The sequence below is a fragment of the Oncorhynchus masou genome, chromosome 24, assembly GCF_036934945.1.
Source record: "Oncorhynchus masou masou isolate Uvic2021 chromosome 24, UVic_Omas_1.1, whole genome shotgun sequence".
Lineage (NCBI taxonomy): Eukaryota > Metazoa > Chordata > Actinopteri > Salmoniformes > Salmonidae > Oncorhynchus > Oncorhynchus masou.
Window position 1 is genome coordinate 89370802 of NC_088235.1, and position 20886 is coordinate 89391687.

General features: G+C 45.0%; 2 protein-coding genes across 5 annotated transcripts in view; both read left to right on the forward strand.

Moving 5' to 3' along the window:
- On the forward strand, positions 1 to 5264 carry mettl13 (methyltransferase 13, eEF1A lysine and N-terminal methyltransferase). Of its 3 annotated transcripts, none has more exons than XM_064935523.1 (10): positions 1 to 410; positions 637 to 906; positions 1086 to 1178; positions 1284 to 1659; positions 1781 to 1980; positions 2110 to 2299; positions 2368 to 2559; positions 2755 to 2967; positions 3125 to 3256; positions 3434 to 5264. In XM_064935523.1, the coding sequence occupies exons 1-10, from the start codon at positions 258 to 260 to the stop codon at positions 3715 to 3717; spliced, it is 2103 nt and encodes a 700-aa protein (XP_064791595.1). In that variant the 5' UTR covers positions 1 to 257; the 3' UTR covers positions 3718 to 5264. The 3 variants fall into 3 exon arrangements, with proteins under 3 accessions (XP_064791595.1, XP_064791596.1, XP_064791597.1); XM_064935524.1 differs by having other exon boundaries at positions 2371 to 2559; XM_064935525.1 differs by having other exon boundaries at positions 3125 to 3261; positions 3434 to 3544.
- Positions 5265 to 5713: 449 nt separating this feature from the next.
- LOC135512967 (dynamin-2-like) overlaps positions 5714 to 20886 on the forward strand; it is a 32838-nt gene continuing 17665 nt past the window's right edge. Inside the window, exons 1-16 of one of the 2 annotated variants that reach the window (XM_064935527.1) lie at positions 5714 to 6004; positions 6259 to 6501; positions 16832 to 16905; positions 17370 to 17519; positions 17634 to 17713; positions 17812 to 17935; positions 18105 to 18203; positions 18653 to 18813; positions 18911 to 19053; positions 19167 to 19302; positions 19396 to 19463; positions 19576 to 19714; positions 19895 to 19981; positions 20107 to 20177; positions 20324 to 20375; positions 20592 to 20618. In XM_064935527.1, the coding sequence (XP_064791599.1) occupies positions 6287 to 6501; positions 16832 to 16905; positions 17370 to 17519; positions 17634 to 17713; positions 17812 to 17935; positions 18105 to 18203; positions 18653 to 18813; positions 18911 to 19053; positions 19167 to 19302; positions 19396 to 19463; positions 19576 to 19714; positions 19895 to 19981; positions 20107 to 20177; positions 20324 to 20375; positions 20592 to 20618 (1626 nt within the window). In that variant the 5' untranslated portion in view covers positions 5714 to 6004; positions 6259 to 6286. The remainder of the gene's footprint in view (positions 6005 to 6258; positions 6502 to 16831; positions 16906 to 17369; positions 17520 to 17633; positions 17714 to 17811; positions 17936 to 18104; positions 18204 to 18652; positions 18814 to 18910; positions 19054 to 19166; positions 19303 to 19395; positions 19464 to 19575; positions 19715 to 19894; positions 19982 to 20106; positions 20178 to 20323; positions 20376 to 20591; positions 20619 to 20886) is intronic. The other variant, XM_064935528.1, reaches the window with a different exon arrangement.

Genomic DNA, 20886 nt, shown 5'->3' on the forward strand with positions numbered 1-20886 from the left:
GTGTACAGCTCGGAATAATGTCCGGGTGAACATGCCATGTGGGAAAGATAGGGGCTGAAAATCCAAGCATTTCTAGCTTGATAATACGTTTTTCGACCAATTGACAATCTACCAATTGCTACCGTTACACATTTATAATGTCCTGCATGTTCCTGAATCTTAGCTAGCTTGTTCAAAATCTAATCGAAAGTATTCTAACGTTAGTTTGTTTACAAGTAGCTAGCTAGCTACTGATATAGACCTAGCAAGTGTTAAAGATGAGTCTTCTACCTCGCACTGCCGAGGAGTTCAGTTCTGCAGAGTACTGGGAACGCTTCTTCAAGAAGAGAGGAGAGAAGGCTTTTGAGTGGTATGGAGACTACAACAAACTCTGTGGCGTGCTGCACAAATACATCAAACCGCGGGATAAGGTGAGCAGATACACTGACAACCTGACATGTAGGAAAATGCCCCCTAAAAATGTTCCGACTCCACAGTCAATTTGTCTTTTGCTGAATTTCTTTCTACTGAAGGGCCATGTACGCCTTGTATTATATGACGCACGGAAGAATTCCTATCCAAATGACAGGGTCCTTTAACAGACTATTTTATCCAACGCGACTTACAGTCATGCGTATCTTGTCTCGTCTGTCCCAGGTCTTGGTGGTGGGCTGTGGTAACTCTGAGCTGAGTGAGCAGCTGTATGACGTTGGCTACAGACATCTGACCAACATTGACATTAGTGAGACGGTGGTGAATCACATGAACCAGAAGAATGCCAAGCAGCGCCCAGACCTGACCTTCCAGAAGGTGGATGCCACCCAGACGCCCTACGAGGACGGAAGCTACCAGGCTGTACTGGACAAGGGGACACTGGACGCCATGGCCTCCCAGGAGGGGGCTCTAGCTGGGAGGATGTTGGCTGAGGTGTGCTGGTGTGGAGTAGCTTGACAGGGATTATAAAATAGTTTAACAAAGCCAGATGCCCTGCACATAGAGTAGCACTCCAGGAGTGTTGGCCACCTCTGGTATACATACCAGTTAGTAAAATGTGTCTTAAAGTTTATTCACATGCAATAAACCCTTTATGCCTTGTGTTTGTGTAGGTGGGCCGTGTCCTGGGTATAGGAGGCCGCTATGTCTGTGTGACCCTGGCCCAGGAGAGTGTCATCAAGCTGGCTGTGGAGCACTTCATCCAGGTAAAAGGCTTAGGTTAGATGCATTGATAGTGATAGATGGTTGCCTTACCTACTTTAATTCAATTCACTCAGGATAAGTGCATTTTCAAAATTATTGAAATGTAGGTGGGCTGGGCTGTGAGACTCCATTGTCTGGGTGACCCAGAGAGCCAGGAGGTCTCTTCCTTCGCTCTGCCTGTCTTCGTATTGGTCTGCACAAAGTTCCGCCAGCCAATGCCCATGCCCATCCTAGAGATGTGCCAAGGGGAGGATGGTGACCCCGTGAGGCTTCCCGTGGTGGCAGACCTGCTGTCTGTGGTGAGAGAGCGCCAGGCGTACGCCATGCTGAGACAGAGGCTCCGTACAGGTACAGACTCGACCTCTACCCCCTCGCTGACCCTCTGCCACGCCCCCACTGGGCGACCCCGCTACACCCTCACCGTACAGGACTGCCCCCCTGGTGCCAAGGTTCCCCGTGCAAACCACTTTGCCATCTTCATAGGTGAGGGACAGGATTTGTCGTTTATCGGCACACCTGGGTGGAAAAACATGGGTATGTTTGTCTTTCCTTTCTGCTCTTGGCTGCATTCTAAACCTGGCTCTTCCTGTCTCAACCCTGACAGTGCCTCAGGGCAGAGAGACTGATTGGCTGTACGGCTTGGACGAGGGGCGGGGCCAACTAGCGGCTAGCGCTAACTTCAGACGTCTGGTTGTTGTGGCCTTGCACAGAGAACAGGAGTATACCGACATGCAGGCTGTCCAATCAGAGCTCTCCCCCATGGTGATGGAACTCGCCCCCCCTGGGATGCCAGCCAATCAGAAAGTAGGGAAGTTGTGATTATTCTATTTTGGGTTGTAGTTTAAAAAACATGTTTCCTAATTTCTCTATCATCTGGCCCCCTTCACCCATTTCCCCGTCTCCCTCTCCCCATCCCTGTCCCTCCCCCTGTAGGTTCCGTTCCTGTCGGTGGGAGGTGAGCTGGGTTGGAGGGAGGTGGTGAGTCATGGTACCAGTGATCTGAGTGGTCAGTACTCTGTAGAGGATGTGAGAGGAGAGGATGGTCAGCTCTACCGTAGACTGGTGTTCCTGGGTAACGACGGACTGGTCCAGTCAGAGAGCCGCCTCACTAATCCAGCAGCAGGTGAGAACAAACACACACAGTTTTTATTATTTGGTGAGTTCAGTAGCTAACCGTCTCTTTAACTTTAGCAGCAGCCTCGTCTCAGAAGAATAAGAAGAGCAGAAGGAAAGCCAAGCCCTCTGCCCCTCCCCCCATGACAACCCCATCCCAGACACCAGGTGGAGCCCTGGAGGTGGACAAAGGCTATCTATGCTGTGCCCACCACAGGGTCATGGTGGCTGGCCTCGCCATGCTAGGAGTGGGCACCGACCACAACAAAGGTAGGTGTATTTGCCAGCATTGTCTGCAAGTCAGTCGCCCTGTGCCCACATACCTGCCAAATAGCAGTCTGTGTTTGACACTTTTTCTCAAATTCACTATTTTTGCCTACAGGAAGTTTGGTCACTTGACACGAGAGATCTGATGAATCAGCCAAATGTCTCCTGTCTGTCATGACTCCTATAACTTCTCTATAGATGTCCCAGTGTCAGTGCTCCTGGTGGGACTGGGTGGAGGAGGGCTGCCCCAGTTCCTACGGGACTTTGTACCTGGAGCCAGGGTGGAGGTGGTGGAGCTGGATCCAGCAGTACTGGAGGTGGCTCAGGGATGGTTCGGCTTTACACCTGATGACAGGCTCACTGTCACACTGGGAGATGGACTGGAACACATTAACAACATTGAGAGAGAAGGTGAGAGTGCTGGGAGGGAGGGGGACGAGAGAGGGAGATGAGGAAGAGATACCGGATACACATTTAAGGTAGGAGGGGGAAAGTAAAAGGTTGCTTCAAGAGCACATTTGTAACCTCGAGCATGCACATGATTAACACTATTCTCTTACCTGTCTAGGTGGTCATCAGTATGATGTCATCATGTTTGACGTGGACAGTAAGGACCCCAGTTTGGGGATGAGCTGTCCTCCTCCTGCCTTTGTAGAAACAGCCTTCCTGGAGAGAGTTGGCAATCTGCTGACATCGCGAGGTACAGTACGTTTTTTTTTTTTTTATAACTTTCAAGGAGCTAGCCTGCTTTATTTTCCAAATCTAAAATGTTACATTTTTCAAAGCCTGTAGACCTAGGTCTTATCGAGGTGTGTCTTGTATCTCACCATATTACACCCTCCCTCCTCTGTCCGTCTCTGTCACCCCTCCCCACCAGGTGTGTTCATGTTGAACCTGGTGTGTCGTGACTCTGCATTGAAGAAGAGTGTGTTGGGTCGTGTGCGGGGTGTGTTCCCGCGTGTGCTCTTCCGGGGCATCGAGGGGGAGGTCAACGAGGTGCTGCTGTGCTCCAGGGGAACGGGGGAGACTGGAGTCCCGCCCAGCCTGCTGAAGGCAGGGAAGACTCTACAGGTAGCACTGGGCATGAACAGCAGTAGAGCAGTAACCTGCATCCCTCAGATAGACATCACTGAGCTGCTAGAGGACTTGAACGTGGCATGAGGGAGAGGGTAATGAGGAGAAGAGGACAATGTGAAAAAGTATAATTTTAATTCTCAAAATGCTAAATGCAATGTATGAAATAAAAATGTTCAGATGTATACTGAACAAAAATATAAATGCTACATGTGATAATTTCGGAGTTGCAGTTCATATTAGGAAATCATTTGATTTAAATAAAATAATTAGGCCCTAACCTATGGATTTCACGACTGGGAATACAGATATGCATCTGTAGAGCGTGGATCAGGAAACCAGTCAGTATCTGGTGTGACCACCATTTGCCTCATGCAGTGTGACACATCTCCTTCGCATAGAGTTTACCAGGCTATTGATTGTGGCCAATGGACTGTTGTCCCACTCTTCAATGGATTTGCGAAGTTTCTAGATATTGGCGGAAACTGGAACACGCTGTCGTACACGTCGATCCAGATCATCCCAAACATGCTCATTGGGTGACATATCTGGTGAGCATGCAAACTATGGAAGAAGTGGGACATTTTCACCTTCCAGGAAATGTGTACAGATACTTACAACATCGGGTCTTGCATTATCATGCTGAAACATGAGATGGTGGCAGCGGATGAGTGGCACGACAATGGGCCTCAGGATCTCGTTGCGGTTTCTCTGTGCATTCAAGTTGCCATCGATAAAATGCAATTGTGTTCGTTGTCTGTAGCTTATGCCTGCCCTTACCATAACCCCACCGCCACCATGGGGCACTCTGTTCACAATGTTGACATCACCAAACCGCTCACCCACACAATGCCATGTCTGCCATCTGCCCGGTACAGTTGGAACTGGGATTCATCTATGAAGAGCACACTTCTCCTCCAGCCTGCCGGTGGCTATCCAAGGTGAGCATTTGCTCACAGAAGTCTGTTACGATGCTGAACTGCAGTCAGGTCAAGACCCTGGTGAGGATGACAAGTAAACAGATGAACTTCTCAGATATGGTTTCTAACAGTTTGTGCTGAAATTATTTGGTTATGCAAACCCACGATCCCGCAGGCGAAGAAGCCGGTTGTAGAGGTCCTGGTCTGGTGTGGTTACATGTGGTCTGCAGGTGTGAGGCCGGTTGGAAGTACTGCCAAAATGACGTTAGAGGTGGCTTATAGTAGAGAAATTAACATTAAATTCTCTGGCAACGTCTCTGGTGGACATTCCTGCAGTCAACATGCCAAATGCACGCTCCCTTAACTTGAGACATATGTGGCATTGTATTGTGTGACAACTGCACATTTTAGAGTGGCCATTTTTTGTCCCCAGCACAAGGTGCACCTGTGTAATGATCATGCTGTTTAATCAGCTTCTTGATATACCACACCTGTCAGGTGGATGGATTATCTTGGCAAAGGAAAAATACTCACTAACAGGGATGAAAACAAATTTGTGCACAATTTTAGATAAATATTTTTTGTGCTATGGAAAAATCCCCTGATCTTTTATTTCAGCTCATGAAACATGGGACCAACACATAACATGTTGGGTTTATATTTTTGTTCTGTGTACTTGGTCCCAACAGAATAAATAAACGTTTTATTCTCAAACTTTTCTCTGGTGTTTATTGATGACGAACCCTGGAGTGATTTTCTTATGCTTATAGTTGGTTTCAAGATATTTTAGAATATAATTTTTTTTCTGGCAGATTTTCATCTGAAATCTTTTGCATAAAGATCCCCCTACCCACAGCTGATTTGATACAGCACTGCCTCTCACTCACGCATACTCTCTCTCACTGCCAAAGAATGCAGCCGTGTTATTTACAGTAGATGAATCGTATGGCATGGTTACAGTCTCCAGACTACATGGTCAAGAGAGACAGTTGCTGCGAGGTGGGTGTGATTTAAATAGCCCTGGGCTGGAGGCGGGGAATATTACCGGTCTGTCAAGCAAAATCAATATTTTAACTGGCCATCTGTTCTGTTAACAGCCATGAATGGGCGTGCAGACTTTCTGGCAACTCCTGCACAGATTTGTACGCATGCGCAGAGAGAGACCCGTTAACTGTCAAATTGATCAAATTGTCATCGAGTTGTTTCACTGGCTTAACCGTGTCGAATCAGATTCAAAGTCCACCGGAGGAAATGTTACCTACGCGATTCTCTCTTTGACTTTTTGGGATCGTCTTTTCCAACAGGAAGTAAATATTAAACACAGGGTGTTGCGTTTGGGTTGTCTTGCTCGCACAGGGTGTCTGGACCACGGCGGTGCCAAGTTGGATTTGACAGTACCATTGCTAACGTTAACAGCAAGACAAGAGAGAACGGATATTTAGACCGACTACCAGGTATCCAGATAGCCGCTAGCTAAAAAACTAGAAATAATGTATACATATGCAAACTTACTATTTGTTTTAGTGGCATACCGATTCAATAAATATCAACCAGGGCCAGCACTCACTTGAAGTTGTTGTTAGCCCTGCGATAGCTACAATAGCTTGCTCACTGGTTGTTGTCAGCTCAGCTATCAAAATATCCCAAATAAATGTATTCGTGTAAATTTGGCAAATTTGCTTGTCCACAATTATGTCATTCTTCCCAGGTTAACCGAACCAGAAAGTTCGGTCCGGATGGTGTTGTCTGTACAAATTCAGGTGGTTGACAGTCGGACGGGCACTGTCGCCATGGGCAACCGGGGGATGGAGGAGCTGATCCCCTTGGTGAATAGGCTCCAGGACGCCTTCAGCACCATTGGCCAGAGCTGCAACCTAGACCTGCCGCAGATAGCTGTCGTTGGCGGTCAGAGCGCAGGCAAGAGCTCTGTCCTGGAGAACTTTGTGGGCAGGTATGGTAGTCAGACCTAGCTAGTGATCATCAACAATAAGACATCAGCTAATGCACCAGAACCATTCATGTACAGGCAACCATTCATGATGTTATTCAATAATGGGTTATTCAGATGCTGGCTGTTTTGAGTTTGGTAGAGATTCATGGTTCCCAACAGTTGACCTCTCCAAATGAATGCACACTGCAGACAGACACCCTCTCATATTCAGTGAGCGCTAGCATGGGTTGTTTACTAAACCCTCTGCCAAGGGTAGTTGTGTTTGAAGCAGCTGATCCTTCTCCAGTGTTACAAATTATTTAAGTTATGTGACAATAGGCATGATGTGTAAACAAGTGTTTTCAGATCATAGCAGATAGAGAGAGGAGACAATAAGATGATCTCCTTTTCTTTCTCAGTATGGTTGGCATGAAGTGGGGGCTCAGAGGAGGAAGGGGAGGATCATCCTACTCAGTGAATTTCATAAAAATAAAAACCGTGAAAGATTAAGTTATCCTTTTTAGATTAAACTATACTAAATATTTTCACATCACAAAATAACTGATTAAAACACTGTTTTGCAATGGAGGTCTGCAGTAGCAGCAACAGCAGTCTCCACCAGTGTAACTGCTAACCTGCTTGCTGTCAGAGCATGTGAGGGCAGTTGGAAATCCCGCTCATTTCTCATGGAGCAGTGATTGTGCACCGCTCCGGTGCTCCATGTCCTTTCCAAGGCTCCACTGAAAACCGCTCCGCTCTCAGAGGAAAAAAAACTGGCACTCCAAATTCGCTCCATTCATAAAAATCCCAATTTAACCAACAGCCATCTATTGTTGTGACTACCTGGACCTACCATTTGGTTTTGAAATATTGAAACCAAAGCATATGGATTTGAATGAAAAGTATTTGAATAAACATGAAAAGGTGAATGTAAGAAGTACACATTTCAAATAGACTACATGTCATATTAAACAGCATATAAACACTCTAAATAGGTCAGGAGCCAGACAGGGAGCCTAACAAGGAACGAAAATGAATTATTTAGTCTATATTATTTCAATTATTTCAAGGCTATAGCTTATAAAGAAATACATTGTGAAGCATTTGCAAGTGCGACACAATAGACTGGTAGGGACATAAAAGCGCTCAGCATTTAAACAATATTTAGTTGTATTAAATCATTATAGTCTATACATTGCGCATATAGGCTGTGACTTACTTAGAATTAAATACAAATTAAACGAAAGTGCCTTTTTAATTCATTTTTAGAAACACCAGTTTTGGCCAGTCTGTGGATTCAGGCTCGTGCGATGGTGCCTGGAGAGCAGGCCAGCAGCGGAGAATATTCTCTCCGCACTTGCAGAGCCACTGGGGATCCTAAACACCCTTTAGGCCACTCTTGCCAGGCTGGGCAGAGATGCAGTTTTTTTTAAATATATTTTTTATATAGGCAGGCCTAAAGGTTTCTAGGTAAAATAACCCAATCAAAACGGAAAGCTCCTTGAACGTAGGAATATGCCAGGCCTATTGGGCCAAAATCAACTATGGCCTATTGTATAGATAATAGAACAAAATTAACAGTGTTTAAGAGATCTGATTTAAAATAAAATACTTTGCTACAATGACACACTTATTTATCTACCCAACTCTTTCCTTACTTTTAGCATGTGCACGTAGTAAGTACACCATCAGGCCTTTCGGGATAAGTGTATTTTCAGGTCCCACAATGATTCTTTAGTGGTGGACACTACATCACAGCACTCCCTCTCTTGCTGTTGGTCCTCATCTTTGTAATTCACTTTGATTTAGCACCTGTTCTATCAGTTTCTTTCTGAAAAGATTTAGTGAACTCCATGACAGTAGCTAAAGCAAGAGGCTATAGCAGCACACAAGTAGACTACAAATGCATGCTGGGCCAGGCTTGCCCTGAGCTCGTGAAGTGAGCGCTACTAGATTGAAATTGGAGTGGGCGAGAAGGCCGCCGCTCCAGCCTTCTGGAATCTCGCTCCGCTCACATACCTCTGTTTCCTGTACACTGTACTGCATGATTGTAGTGGGTTTACTAACGCTTTAGTACTAGTCGCCATGTTGACTATGACGTTCGCAAATATGGTTGACAACGATGTAAGCTGTGTGTAGCGGTTTGGCTTTAAGAAATGTTTTTCGCCTGGTCACAGAAGTTGTGCACAGAAGTTCGCAAACTAAGGGAAAATGTGAGAGGAGGAGAGTGCGTAGATGCAAGAAGGAATTATACAACGAACAACGTGATGATGCTGTTTGTATGTGGCTGCAATACAAGTGAATTGTGTATTCATTCCGCCGATTCTGTTGAAAAACGTTTCTTAAACGTAACGAAATCGGGATAAACCTGAATTTGTCCAATTGAAACTCTTGTTTGGAATAATGATTGTAGCAACCTCATGATGGTTATAGGGAAAATGTGAGTATCATGTAGTAGCCTAAACCTATCACTGTTACATTGAACTGGGTGAGTGGAATATGAATGCCAGTCATCTAATATCCTGTAATAAAAGCCCATGCTCATCAAAAAAAAGTGTCCTGCCTAATCTTAAATCTTTGGGCTCTAAGGCACTGCATCTCAGTGCTCGAGGCGTCACTACAGACACCCTGGTTCGAATCCAGGCTGTAACACAACTGACTGTGATTGGGAGTCCCATATGGCAGCACACAATTGGCCCAGCGTTTTCCGGGTTTTTATTTATTTTATTATTATTTCACCTTTATTTAACCAGGTAGGCTAGTTGAGAACAAGTTCTCATTTACAACTGCGACCTGGCCAAGATAAAGCGTAGCAGTGTGAACAGACAACAACAGAGTTACACATGGAGTAAACAATAAACAAGTCAATAACACAGTAGAAAAAAATAGTCTATATACATTGTGTGCAAAAGGCATGAGGAGGTAGGCAATAAATAGACCATAGGAGTGAATAATTACAATTTAGCAGATTAACACTGGAGTGATAAATGATCAGATGATCATGTGCAAGTAGAGATACTGGTGTGCAAAAGAGCAGAAAAGTAAATAAATAAAAACAGTATGGGGATGAGGTAGGTCAATTTGGTGGGCTATTTACAGATGGATTATGTGCAGCTGCAGCGATCGGTCAGCTGCTCAGATAGCAGATGTTTAAAGTTGGTGAGGGAAATAAAAGTCTCCAACTTCAGCGATTTTTGCAATTCGTTCCAGTCACAGGCAGCAGAGAACTGGAAGGAAAGGCGGCCAAATGAGGTGTTGGCTTTTGGGATCATCAGTGAGATACACCTGCTGGAGCGCGTGCTATGGGTGGGTGTTGCCATCGTGACCAGTGAACTGACATAAGGCAGAGCTTTACCTAGCATGCACTTGTAGATGACCCGGAGCCAGTGGGTCTGGCGACAAATGTAGCGAGGGCCAGCCGACTAGAGCATACAGGTCGCAGTGGTGGGTGGTATAAGGTGCTTTAGTAACAAAACGGATGGCACTGTGAAAAACTGCATCTAGTTTGCTGAGTAGAGTATTGGAAGCTATTTTGTAGATGACATAGCCGAAGTCGAGGATCGGTAGGATAGTCAGTTTTACTAGGGTAAGTTTGGCGGCGTGAGTGAAGGAGGCTTTGTTGCGAAATAGAAAGCCGACTCTAGATTTGATTTTCGATTGGAGATGTTTGATATGAGTCTGGAAGGAGAGTTTACAGTCTAGCCAGACACCTAGGTACTTATAGATGTCCACATATTTTAGGTCGGAACCATCCAGGGTGGTGATGCTAGTCGGGCGTGCAGGTGCAGGCAGCGAAAGGGTTGAAAAGCATGCATTTGGTTTTACTCGTGTTTAAGAGCAGTTGGAGGCCACGGAAGGAGTGTTGTATGGCATTGAAGCTCGTTTGGAGGTTAGTTAGCACAGTGTCCAAGGAAGGGCCAGAAGTATACAGAATGGTGTCGTCTGCGAAGAGGTGGATCAGGGAATCGCCCGCAGCAAGAGCAACATCATTGATATATACAGAGAAAAGAGTCGGCCGGTGTAGGCCGTTATTATAAAGAAGAATTTGTTCTTAACTGACTTGCATTGTTAAATATACAGTAGCAAGAAAAAGTATGTGAACCCTTTGGAATTACATGGATTTCTGCATAAATTGGTCATCAAATTTGATCTGATCTTCATCTAACAACAGACAAACATAGTGTGCTTAAACTAATAACACAAATGATTGTATTTTTCTTTTCTATATTGAATACATCATTTAAACATTCACAGTGTAGGTTAGAAAAAGTATGTGAACCCCTATGCAAATTACTTCTCCAAAAGCTAATTGTAGTCAGGAGTCAGCTTGGAGATTGAAGATGTTGGTTAGAGCTGCCATGCCCTATAAAAAACACTCACAAAATGTGAGTTTGCTATTCACAAGAAGCATTGCCTGATGTGAACTATGCCTCGAACAAAAGAGATCTCAGAAGACCTAAGATTAAGAATTGTTGACTTGCATAAGGCTGGAAAGGGTTACAAAATAATCTCTAAAAGCCTTGATGTTCATCAGTCCATGGTAAGACAAATTGTCTATAAATGGAGAAAGTTCAGCACTGTTGCTACTCTCCCTAGGAGTGGCCATCCTGCAAAGATGGCTGCAAGTGCAGAATGCTCAATAAGGTTAAGAAGAATCCTAGAGTTCCAGCTAAAGACTTACAGAAATCTCTGAAATATGCTAACATGTCTGTTGACGAGTCTACGATACATAAAACACTAAACAAGAATGCACGGAAGAAGCCACCGCTGTCCAAAAAACATGGCTGCGCATCTGACGTTTGCAAAAGTACACCTGGGTGTTCCACAGAGCTACTGGCAAAATATTCCGTAGACAGATGAAACTACAGTTGAGTTGTTTGGAAAGAACACACAACACTATGTGTGGAGAAAAAAGACACAGCACACCAACATCTCAACCTCATCCCAACTGTAAAGTATGGTGGAGGGAGCATCATGGTTTGGTGTTGCTTTGCTGCCTCAGGGCCTGGACAGCTTGCTATCATCGACGGAACAATTACAGTGCCTTGCGAAAGTATTCGGCCCCCTTGAACTTTGCGACCTTTTGCCACATTTCAGGCTTCAAACATAAAGATATAAAACTGTGTTTTTTTGTGAAAAATCAACAACAAGTGGGACACAATCATGAAGTGGAACGACATTTATTGGATATTTCAAACTTTAACAAATCAAAAACTGAAAAATTGGGCGTGCAAAATTATTCAGCCCCCTTAAGTTAATACTTTGTAGCGCCACCTTTTGCTGTGATTACAGCTGTAAGTCGCTTGGGGTATGTCTCTATCAGTTTTGCACATCGAGAGACTGACATTTTTTCCCATTCCTCCTTGCAAAACAGCTCGAGTTCAGTGAGGTTGGATGGAGAGCATTTGTGAACAGCAGTTTTCAGTTCTTTCCACAGATTCTCGATTGGATTCAGGTCTGGACTTTGACTTGGCCATTCTAACACCTGGATATGTTTATTTTTGAACCATTCCATTGTAGACTTTGCTTTATGTTTTGGATCATTGTCTTGTTGGAAGACAAATCTCCATCCCAGTCTCAGGTCTTTTGCAGACTCCATCAGGTTTTCTTCCAGAATGATCCTGTATTTGGCTCCATCCATCTTCCTCATCAATTTTAACCATCTTCCCTGTCCCTGCTGAAGAAAAGCAGGCCCAAACCATGATGCTGCCACCACCATGTTTGACAGTGGGTATGGTGTGTTCAGGGTGATGAGCTGTGTTGCTTTTACGCCAAACATAACGTTTTGCATTGTTGCCAAAAAGTTCAATTTTGGTTTCATCTGACCAGAGCACCTTCTTCCACATGTTTGGTGTGTCTCCCAGGTGGCTTGTGGCAAACTTTAAACAACACTTTTTATGGATATCTTTAAGAAATGGCTTTCTTCTTGCCACTCTTCCATAAAGGCCAGATTTGTGCAATATACGACTGATTGTTGTCCTATGGACAGAGTCTCCCACCTCAGCTGTAGATCTCTGCAGTTCATCCAGAGTGATCATGGGTCTCTTGGCTGCATCTCTGATCAGTCTTCTCCTTGTATGAGCTGAAAGTTTAGAGGGACGGCAGGTCTTGGTAGATTTGCAGTGGTCTGATACTCCTTCCATTTCAATATTATCACTTGCACAGTGCTCCTTGGGATGTTTAAAGCTTGGGAAATCTTTTTGTATCCAAATCCGGCTTTAAACTTCTTCACAACAGTATCTCGGACCTGCCTGGTGTGTTCCTTGTTCTTCATGATGCTCTCTGCGCTTTTAACGGACCTCTGAGACAATCACAGTGCAGGTGCATTTATACAGAGACTTGATTACACACAGGTGGATTGTATTTATCATCATTAGTCATTTAGGTCAACATTGGATCATTCAGAGATCCTCACTGAACTTCTGGAGAGAGTTTGCTGCACTGAAAGTAAAGGGGCTGAATAATTTTGCACGCCCAATTTTTCAGTTTTTGATTTGTTAAAAAAGTTTGAAATATCCAATAAATGTTGTTCCACTTCATGATTGTGTCCCACTTGTTGTTGATTCTTCACAAAAAAATACAGTTTTATATCTTATGTTTGAAGCCTGAAATGTGGCAAAAGGTCGCAAAGTTCAAGGGGGCCGAATACTTTCGCAAGGCACTGTAATTCCCAAGTTTATCAAGACATTTTGCCAGAGAATGTTAGGCTATCTGTCTGCCAATTGACGCTCAAAAGATGTTGGGTGATGCAACAGGACAACGACCCAAAACACAGATGTAAATCAACAACAGAATTGCTTCAACAGAAGAAAATATGCCTTCTGGATTGGCCCAGTCAGAGTCCTGATCTCAACTCGATTGAGATGCTGTGGCATGACCTCAAGAGAGCAGTTTACACCAGACATCCCATGAATATTGCTGACCTGAAACAGTTTTGTAAAGAGGAATGGTCCAAAATGTCTCCTGACCATTGTGCAGGTCTGATCCACAACTACAAAAAATGTTTGGTTGAGGTTATTGCTGCCAAAGGAGGGTCAACCAGTTATTAAATCCAAGGGTTCACATACTTTTCCCACCCTGCACTGTGAATGTTTACACGGTGTGTTCAAAACAGACATGAAAATGATTAATTGTTTGTGTTTATTAGTTTCAGCAGACTGTGTTTGTTTATTGTTGTGACCTAGATGAAGATCTGATCAAATCTTATGACCAATTTATGCAGAAATTGAGATATTACCGAAGGGTTCACATAATTATTCTTGCCACTGCATATACACTACTGTTCAAAGGTTTGGGGACACCAGTCTCAATGTCAACAGTGAAGAGGTGACTCCGGAATGCTGGCCTTCTAGGCAGAGTTCCTCTGTCCAGTGTCTGTGTTCTTTTGTCCATCTTAATCTTTTTTTTTTATTGGCCAGACCTGAGGTATATGTCTTTTTCTTTGAAACTCTGCCTAGAAGGCCAGCATCCCGGAGTCGCCTCTTCACTGTTGATGTTGAGACTGGTGTTTTGCGGGTACTATTTAATGAAGCTGCCAGTTGAGGACTTGTGAGGCATCTGTTTCTCAAACTAGACACTCTAATGTACTTGTCCTCTTGCTCAGTTGTGCACCGGGGCCTCCCACTCCTCTTTCTTTTCTGGTTAGCGCCAGTTTGCGCTGTTCTGTCTACGGAGTAGTACACAACATTGTACGAGATCTTCAGTTTCTTGGCAATTTCTCGCATGGAATAGAATGACGAGTTTCAGAAGAATGTTCTTTGTTTCTAGCCATTTTGAGCCTGTAATCGAACCCACAAATGCTTATTTTATTTTTACATTTTTTTAATTTCACCTTTATTTAACCAGGTAAGCTAGTCGAACAATTCTCATTTACAACTGCGACCTGGCCAAGATAAAGCAAAGTAGTGCGACACAAACAACAACACAGAGTTACACATGGAATAAACAAGCGTACAGTCAATAACACAATAGAAAAAAATGAAAATACAGTGTGTGCAAATGGCGTGAGGAGGTAAGGCAATAAATAGGCCATAGTAGCAAAGTCATTACATTTTAGCAAATTAACACTGGAGTGATAGATGAGCAGATGGTGATGTGCAAATAGAAGTACTGGTGTGCAAAAGAGCAGAAAAGTAAATAAAAACAATATGGGGATGGGGTAGGTAGATTGGGTGGGCTATTTACAGATGGGCTATATACAGCTGCAGCGATCGGTTAGCTGCTCAGATAGCTGATGTTTAAAGTTAGTGAGGGAAATATAAGTCCTCAGCTTCAGCGATTTTTGCAATTCGTTCAAGTCGTTGGCAGCAGAGAACTGGAAGGAAAGGCGGCCAAAGGGGGTGTTGGCTTTTGGGATGACCAGTGAGATATACCTGCTGGAGCGAGTGCTACAGGTGGGTGTGGTTATCGTGACCAGTGAGCTGAGATAAGGCAGAGCTTTACCTAGCATAGACTTATAGATGACCAGGAGCCTGGCGACGAATATGTAGTGAGGGCCAGCTGACTAGAGCATACAGGTCGCAGTGGTGGATGGTATAAGGGGCTTTGGTGACAAAACGGATGGCACTGTGATAGACTGCATCCAGTTTGCTGAGTAGAGTATTGGAAGCTATTTTGTAAATGACATCGCCGAAGTCGAGGATCGGTAGGATAGTCAGTTTTACGAGGGTATGTTTGGCGGCGTGAGTGAAGGAGGCTTTGTTGCTCCAGATACTCAACTAGTCTAAAGAAGGCCAGTTTTTTTACTGCTTCTTTAATCAAAACAACAGATTTCAGCTGTGCTAACATAATTACAAAAGGGTTTTCTAATGATCAATTAGCCTTTTAAAATGATAAACTTGGATTAGCTAACACAACGTGCCATTGGAACACAGGAGTGATGGTTGCTGATAATGGGCCTTTGTACGCCTATGTAGATATTCCATAAAAAGTCAGCCGTTTCCAGCTACAATAGTCATTTACAACATTAACAATGTCTACACTGTATTTCTGATCAATTTTATGTTATTTTAACGGGCAAAAAATGTGTGTTTCTTTCAAAAACAAGGACATTTCTAAGTGACCCCAAACTTTTGAACGGTATATATTTTTTTATTTAAACAGCATTAACCGCCAATGTTGGCATTTGAGAGTGAAGTGGTTACTGGATGCCTGATATGGCTGTGTGAGAGTGATGGCTGTGTGACAGTGTCCAGCACTTGGTGGCTTATCTAGCAGGCTCCCTGCTGAGGACTGGGCCTGTGCTGAAGGACTGGAATCAGAGAGAGGTCAGGGGACAGAGTATGCCTTAGAGCACGTGCAGTCAGTCATTGAGCTTAACAGAGCTGAACTGAAGAGGGCATTGTGTTCCTTTCTTCCCTCTCTCTGTGTGCTGATGCTTGATGTCTCCTCCTTACTGACTGACATATAAGCAGGACCTCTTTCAGACAGGCATGACGCAGCCTCTACTTCATTTCCTATCAACTGACACTGGAGGAGAGCTGTTGACCTGGTGAGAACTCTCTCTGCTGCCGTACGACACACAGACACGCCCACAGTAACAGGCCAACAACAACACTCAAGCGTCTCCTTGGCAGAATGTGTCCCCTTTATCAGTGTTTTCTGTCTCTGACTCACTGACTTCATGTCTGAAGGCTGAATCCAGCTGTATCTCCTGCCCTGAGTGTCAGTCCTTCCTCTCTCCAGGGATGTTGTGTTGTCACAGCTGAATTATAAATGGAGGTAGGATGCTGTAAAATAAATACAAAACGGGACAACAGGAAAAAGGTGGCACTCTGAAGTTGGAATGAAAGACAATAAATACGTCATTGTGTTTTCCACCCATTATTGCTTTGTACTTGATACTGTAGCCTGAGTGGGGGCTTGTTTTGACATTGAGATGTAGAGCTATTGTATGTAGAGCTATTGTAATACGTTAGAGATGCTTCAGGTTCCAATGTTGTGCTTGATATCATCTTTCTCTTGTCTTTTAAAAGTAAAACAAACCTCCACTAGCTGTGTCCTAGTCATCACACATAAATGAACATGCCCCTGCCTGCACTGGAAAAACCTATACCGGTATGTAAGCCCTCCACAAATAAGTGTTGTAGCAGTAGTAGTAAAGATGGTGAGGTTGAGAGAGCCGGTCTAGTATTTCAGACTCTGATAAAATGTGCTGGCTCGACTTGGCCAAGTGTGCATTGGCTCTGAGCCTCTGACTGCCCTGGCATTGTGCCTCCGAGTGGAGCTTCCTCTATAGAGCTAATACACAGACACACTGTGTATCTGTTGTTTGGCAGTGAGACAGATGCCTGAGGGGGTCAGTCTTTCATCTCCTGACTCTTCTATTCCATTTCTCTTCCTCTCCTCTCAGGGACTTCCTCCCCCGGGGTTCTGGCATTGTCACCCGCAGACCCTTGGTCCTCCAGCTCATCTCTGCCAGCACAGGTAACACACACACACACACACACACACACACACACACACACACACACACACACACACACACACACACACACACACACACACACACACACACACACACACACACACACACACACACACACACACACACACACACACACACGTGATGTAGGATACATCACATTAGACTTCTGTCACTCTGTGTATATGTGACTCCCTGTCTGTCTGTCTTCAGGGACAATTATGGAACGCTGTTAATTGTACACAACTAGGAGGCACATCGTACTGCTCTGTTCCCCTAAGCTCCAGGGTTTGTTATCTGTGTAGTGCAGATACAGCAATGATGTCATATATACAAACTAGACTAGATATCTGACGCCTGACGTATGTGTCCGAAGACGATTGGTATAGTATATGTATATTTGATGTCTGTGTGAAATGGGCATTGATCCCCTGCATCTCTCTCTCCCACCCCTCTCTCTCTGTAGAGTATGCAGAGTTTCTCCACTGTAAGGGGAAGACGTTTTCAGACTTTCAGGAAGTTCGCCAGGAGATCGAAGCAGAGACAGTGAGACTCACTGGAACCAATAAGGGCGTCTCTCCTGTCCCCATCAGCCTACGGGTTTATTCCCCTCACGGTACACACACCACAGTGTACTACTCTTACACACTCCCCACATGGTAACACACCCTGCATCTCAACCTAAACCGGATGCTTCAATGCATAAATATGTGTGTCTGTTTGTCCTCAGTGTTGAACCTGACCCTGGTGGATCTGCCTGGCATTACCAAAGTGCCCGTAGGAGACCAGCCGGCTGATATAGAGTACCAGGTCAGACACATCAGTACAATTCAACTAATATTATATGACAATTTCTCCCACCCTTCTTCTTCTTTCATAAATACAGTTGTGTTGTATTTGTTCCCCAGGTGAGGGACATGATCATGCAGTTTATCTGTAAAGACAACTGTCTGATCTTGGCTGTGACTCCAGCTAACATGGACCTGGCCAACTCTGACGCTCTCAAACTGGCCAAGGATGTGGACCCTCAGGGTGAGACCAGAAGGACAGAACATCTCCCCCAGCACATTTTCACATCGTCCAAATCATAGATATAGCATTCTTTCTTCATTCTTTTTTTAAATGGTGAAAATATTCAGTACATTGGAAGTGAATATAACATGGGTACTGTTTGACTTTCTTCTTCATTGTTTTCCACCAGGCCTGCGGACCATAGGGGTGATCACTAAGTTGGATCTGATGGACGAGGGAACGGATGCCCGGCACATACTGGAGAACAGGTTACTGCCACTACGCAGAGGTACATGGGTTTTTATTACCATAATGTTCCCCATAATGTTCCAATAATGTTCCCATAACATCACCCGTGACCAGGCTGAGGTAAGTGTTGAAATGGAGGCTTGATGTCCTCCTGCCATGCTGAGCTCACGGGTTGAGTTACAGTATTACAATCAGTGCCAGCCTGCCCTGGGAGTGTGTGTGTGTGTAGGAGGGGGGGGTCAGGGTCTAGGCTGGCTGGCTGGCTGGCTGGCTGGGTAAAGCTGTGCCAGGTGCAAGGTCATGCTTGATCCTTCAGGTAATACATTATACATGGAGCCTACTGTTAGTACTGCTGTTACAGTAGAGAGATTAGAGTTGAACTGCCTTGAACGTCCCCTGGCCTGCTGAACTCAGATGACCTTCTGAATCCTGCATCCATAGATGTAGTGATGTGTAATGCATGGAGACAGCTTACTCTCTCCTCTCCAGGTTATATCGGGGTGGTGAATCGTAGTCAGAAGGACATTGATGGGAGAAAGGACATTAAGGCAGCTCTGGCTGCAGAGAGGAAGTTCTTCCTGTCTCACCCTGCATACAGACACATGGCTGACAGCATGGGTACCCCCTACCTACAGAGAGTCCTGAACCAGGTACACAAGAACATACACTGATACGTTTTGACCAGATAACTGTTCAAATCAGCTTTTTCTTTATTGTTTGTGTGTGTGTCTCTAACTCTCTCTACAGCAACTGACCAATCACATCCGAGACTGTCTGCCAGTGTTCCGCAGTTGTCTCCAGAGCCAGCTCCTAGCGCTGGATAAAGAGGCTGAGGAGTACAAACACTACAGAGCTGACGACCCAGCACGCAAGACAAAGGCCCTACTACTGTTAGTACACACACACACACACACACACACACACACACACACACACACACACACACACACACACACACACACACACTAACATTATACACAGCGCTCTATTGATGTGTGTGCAGGCTGATGCAGCAGTTTGCAGCCGACTTTGAGAAGCGTATTGAGGGCTCAGGAGACCAGGTGGACACTATAGAACTGTCAGGAGGAGCCAAGATCAACCGCATATTCCACGAACGCTTCCCCTTCGAACTGGTCAAGGTCAGCCTTGGGGTGTGTGTGTGTGTGTCTCACCAGCTTTCGCTCAGTGTGTGTCACGTCTTACCCTGGGTGTGTGCGTGTTTGTATCTTCAGATGGAATTTGATGAGAGGGAACTGCGGCGGGAGATCAGCTATGCCATCAAGAACATCCACGGCATCAGGTGTGTGTGTCAGAGGGGATACATGCTTTGTTGGGATCAATGGTCTCTGTCACCACTCCTATTTCACCACTACTATTTCTGTCTCTGTGTCTGTCTGGCTCTCTGTATCTAGGACAGGTTTGTTTACTCCAGACCAGGCGTTTGAGGCCATAGTGAGGAGACAGATAATCAAGCTGAAGGGTCCCTGTATTAAATGTGTGGACATGGTCATCCAGGAGCTGATCAACACTGTACGCCAATGCACCACCAAGGTAACTACTGCTGTGTGTGTGTGTGTGTGTGTGTGTGTGTGTGTGTGTGTGTGTGTGTGTGTGTGTGTGTGTGTGTGTGTGTGTGTGTGTGTGTGTGTGTGTGTGTGTGTGTGTGTGTGTGTGTGTGTGTGTGTGTGTGACAGTAACACCATCATATCTCTTGTTATTTCTTGTCTCTAGTTGGGCTCCTATCCAAGACTGCGAGAGGAGACGGAGAGAATCGTTACCACAAACATCCGGGACAGAGAGAGTCGAGCTAAAGACCAGGTCTCTCTCTCTCTCTCTCTCTCACACACACACACACACACACACACACACACACACACACACACACACACACACACACACACAAACCATAAAATATAGAGACGGTGTGTGTGTTCTCTGTACAGGTCCTGCTGTTAATCGATGTACAGGTGGCCTACATCAACACTAACCATGAGGACTTCATTGGCTTCGCTAAGTGAGTTCTCCCTGTCTATGTTTTCTGGTCATCATCATATGTGGGTTGGACATGATGATGATTAAATGAGGAAAAATTGTCTGATGGGAGAGTGACTGTGTGTGTGTGTGTGTGTGTGTGTGTGTGTGTGTGTGTGTGTGTCCCAGTGCGCAGCAGAGGAGCGCTCAGACTAATAAGAAGAGCATTGCAGGAAACCAGGTGAGTTTCACATAGCTTAGTTACTCTCAGGTCATGAATGTCTTAGGTTTTATTCTCTGATGCTAATACGTGTGTTATGAGAAGTTAACAAATGTACATCTGGAATGGCAGCTGATGTGGAGGTTTACTGTATGTAGGAAGAGCAGGTGAACTTGCCTGGGCACATAGTGTCTGCTCCATTCTAACCTCCCTGTTCTCTCCTCTCTCCTGTTACAGGGTGTGCAACCAGTCTCCAGTCTAATAGTATGAGTAGTCCAGTCTCTGTAAGGCTAAACCCTCACTGCTGACTCATGGCTGCCTCCTACTGAGACACTGTTTGTACCTCTCACTGGTTGTCTCCTGTTCACCAACCTCTCTAACCCACAGCTCCACTGCTCTCTTTTCCACCGTCTTTCCACAGACTGCACTCTGGCCCTACTCCCTCTGCCTGCTCCCCTCTCTCTCTGTGTGTGTGAGCAGCACAAAATGGCGCCGAGTTGTAATCTTGGCTCTGGTTTCTCAGATCCAAGCG

Excerpts from the sequence above, each read along its gene's own strand:
- mettl13 (XM_064935523.1), top strand. The coding sequence starts at position 258 with ATGAGTCTTCTACCTCGCACTGCCGAGGAGTTCAGTTCTGCAGAGTAC. Across the intron at positions 1,660-1,780 it reads CCACTTTGCCATCTTCATAG|TGCCTCAGGGCAGAGAGACT; the intron begins GTGAGGGACAGG and ends CAACCCTGACAG. Across the intron at positions 2,560-2,754 it reads GGGCACCGACCACAACAAAG|ATGTCCCAGTGTCAGTGCTC; the intron begins GTAGGTGTATTT and ends ACTTCTCTATAG.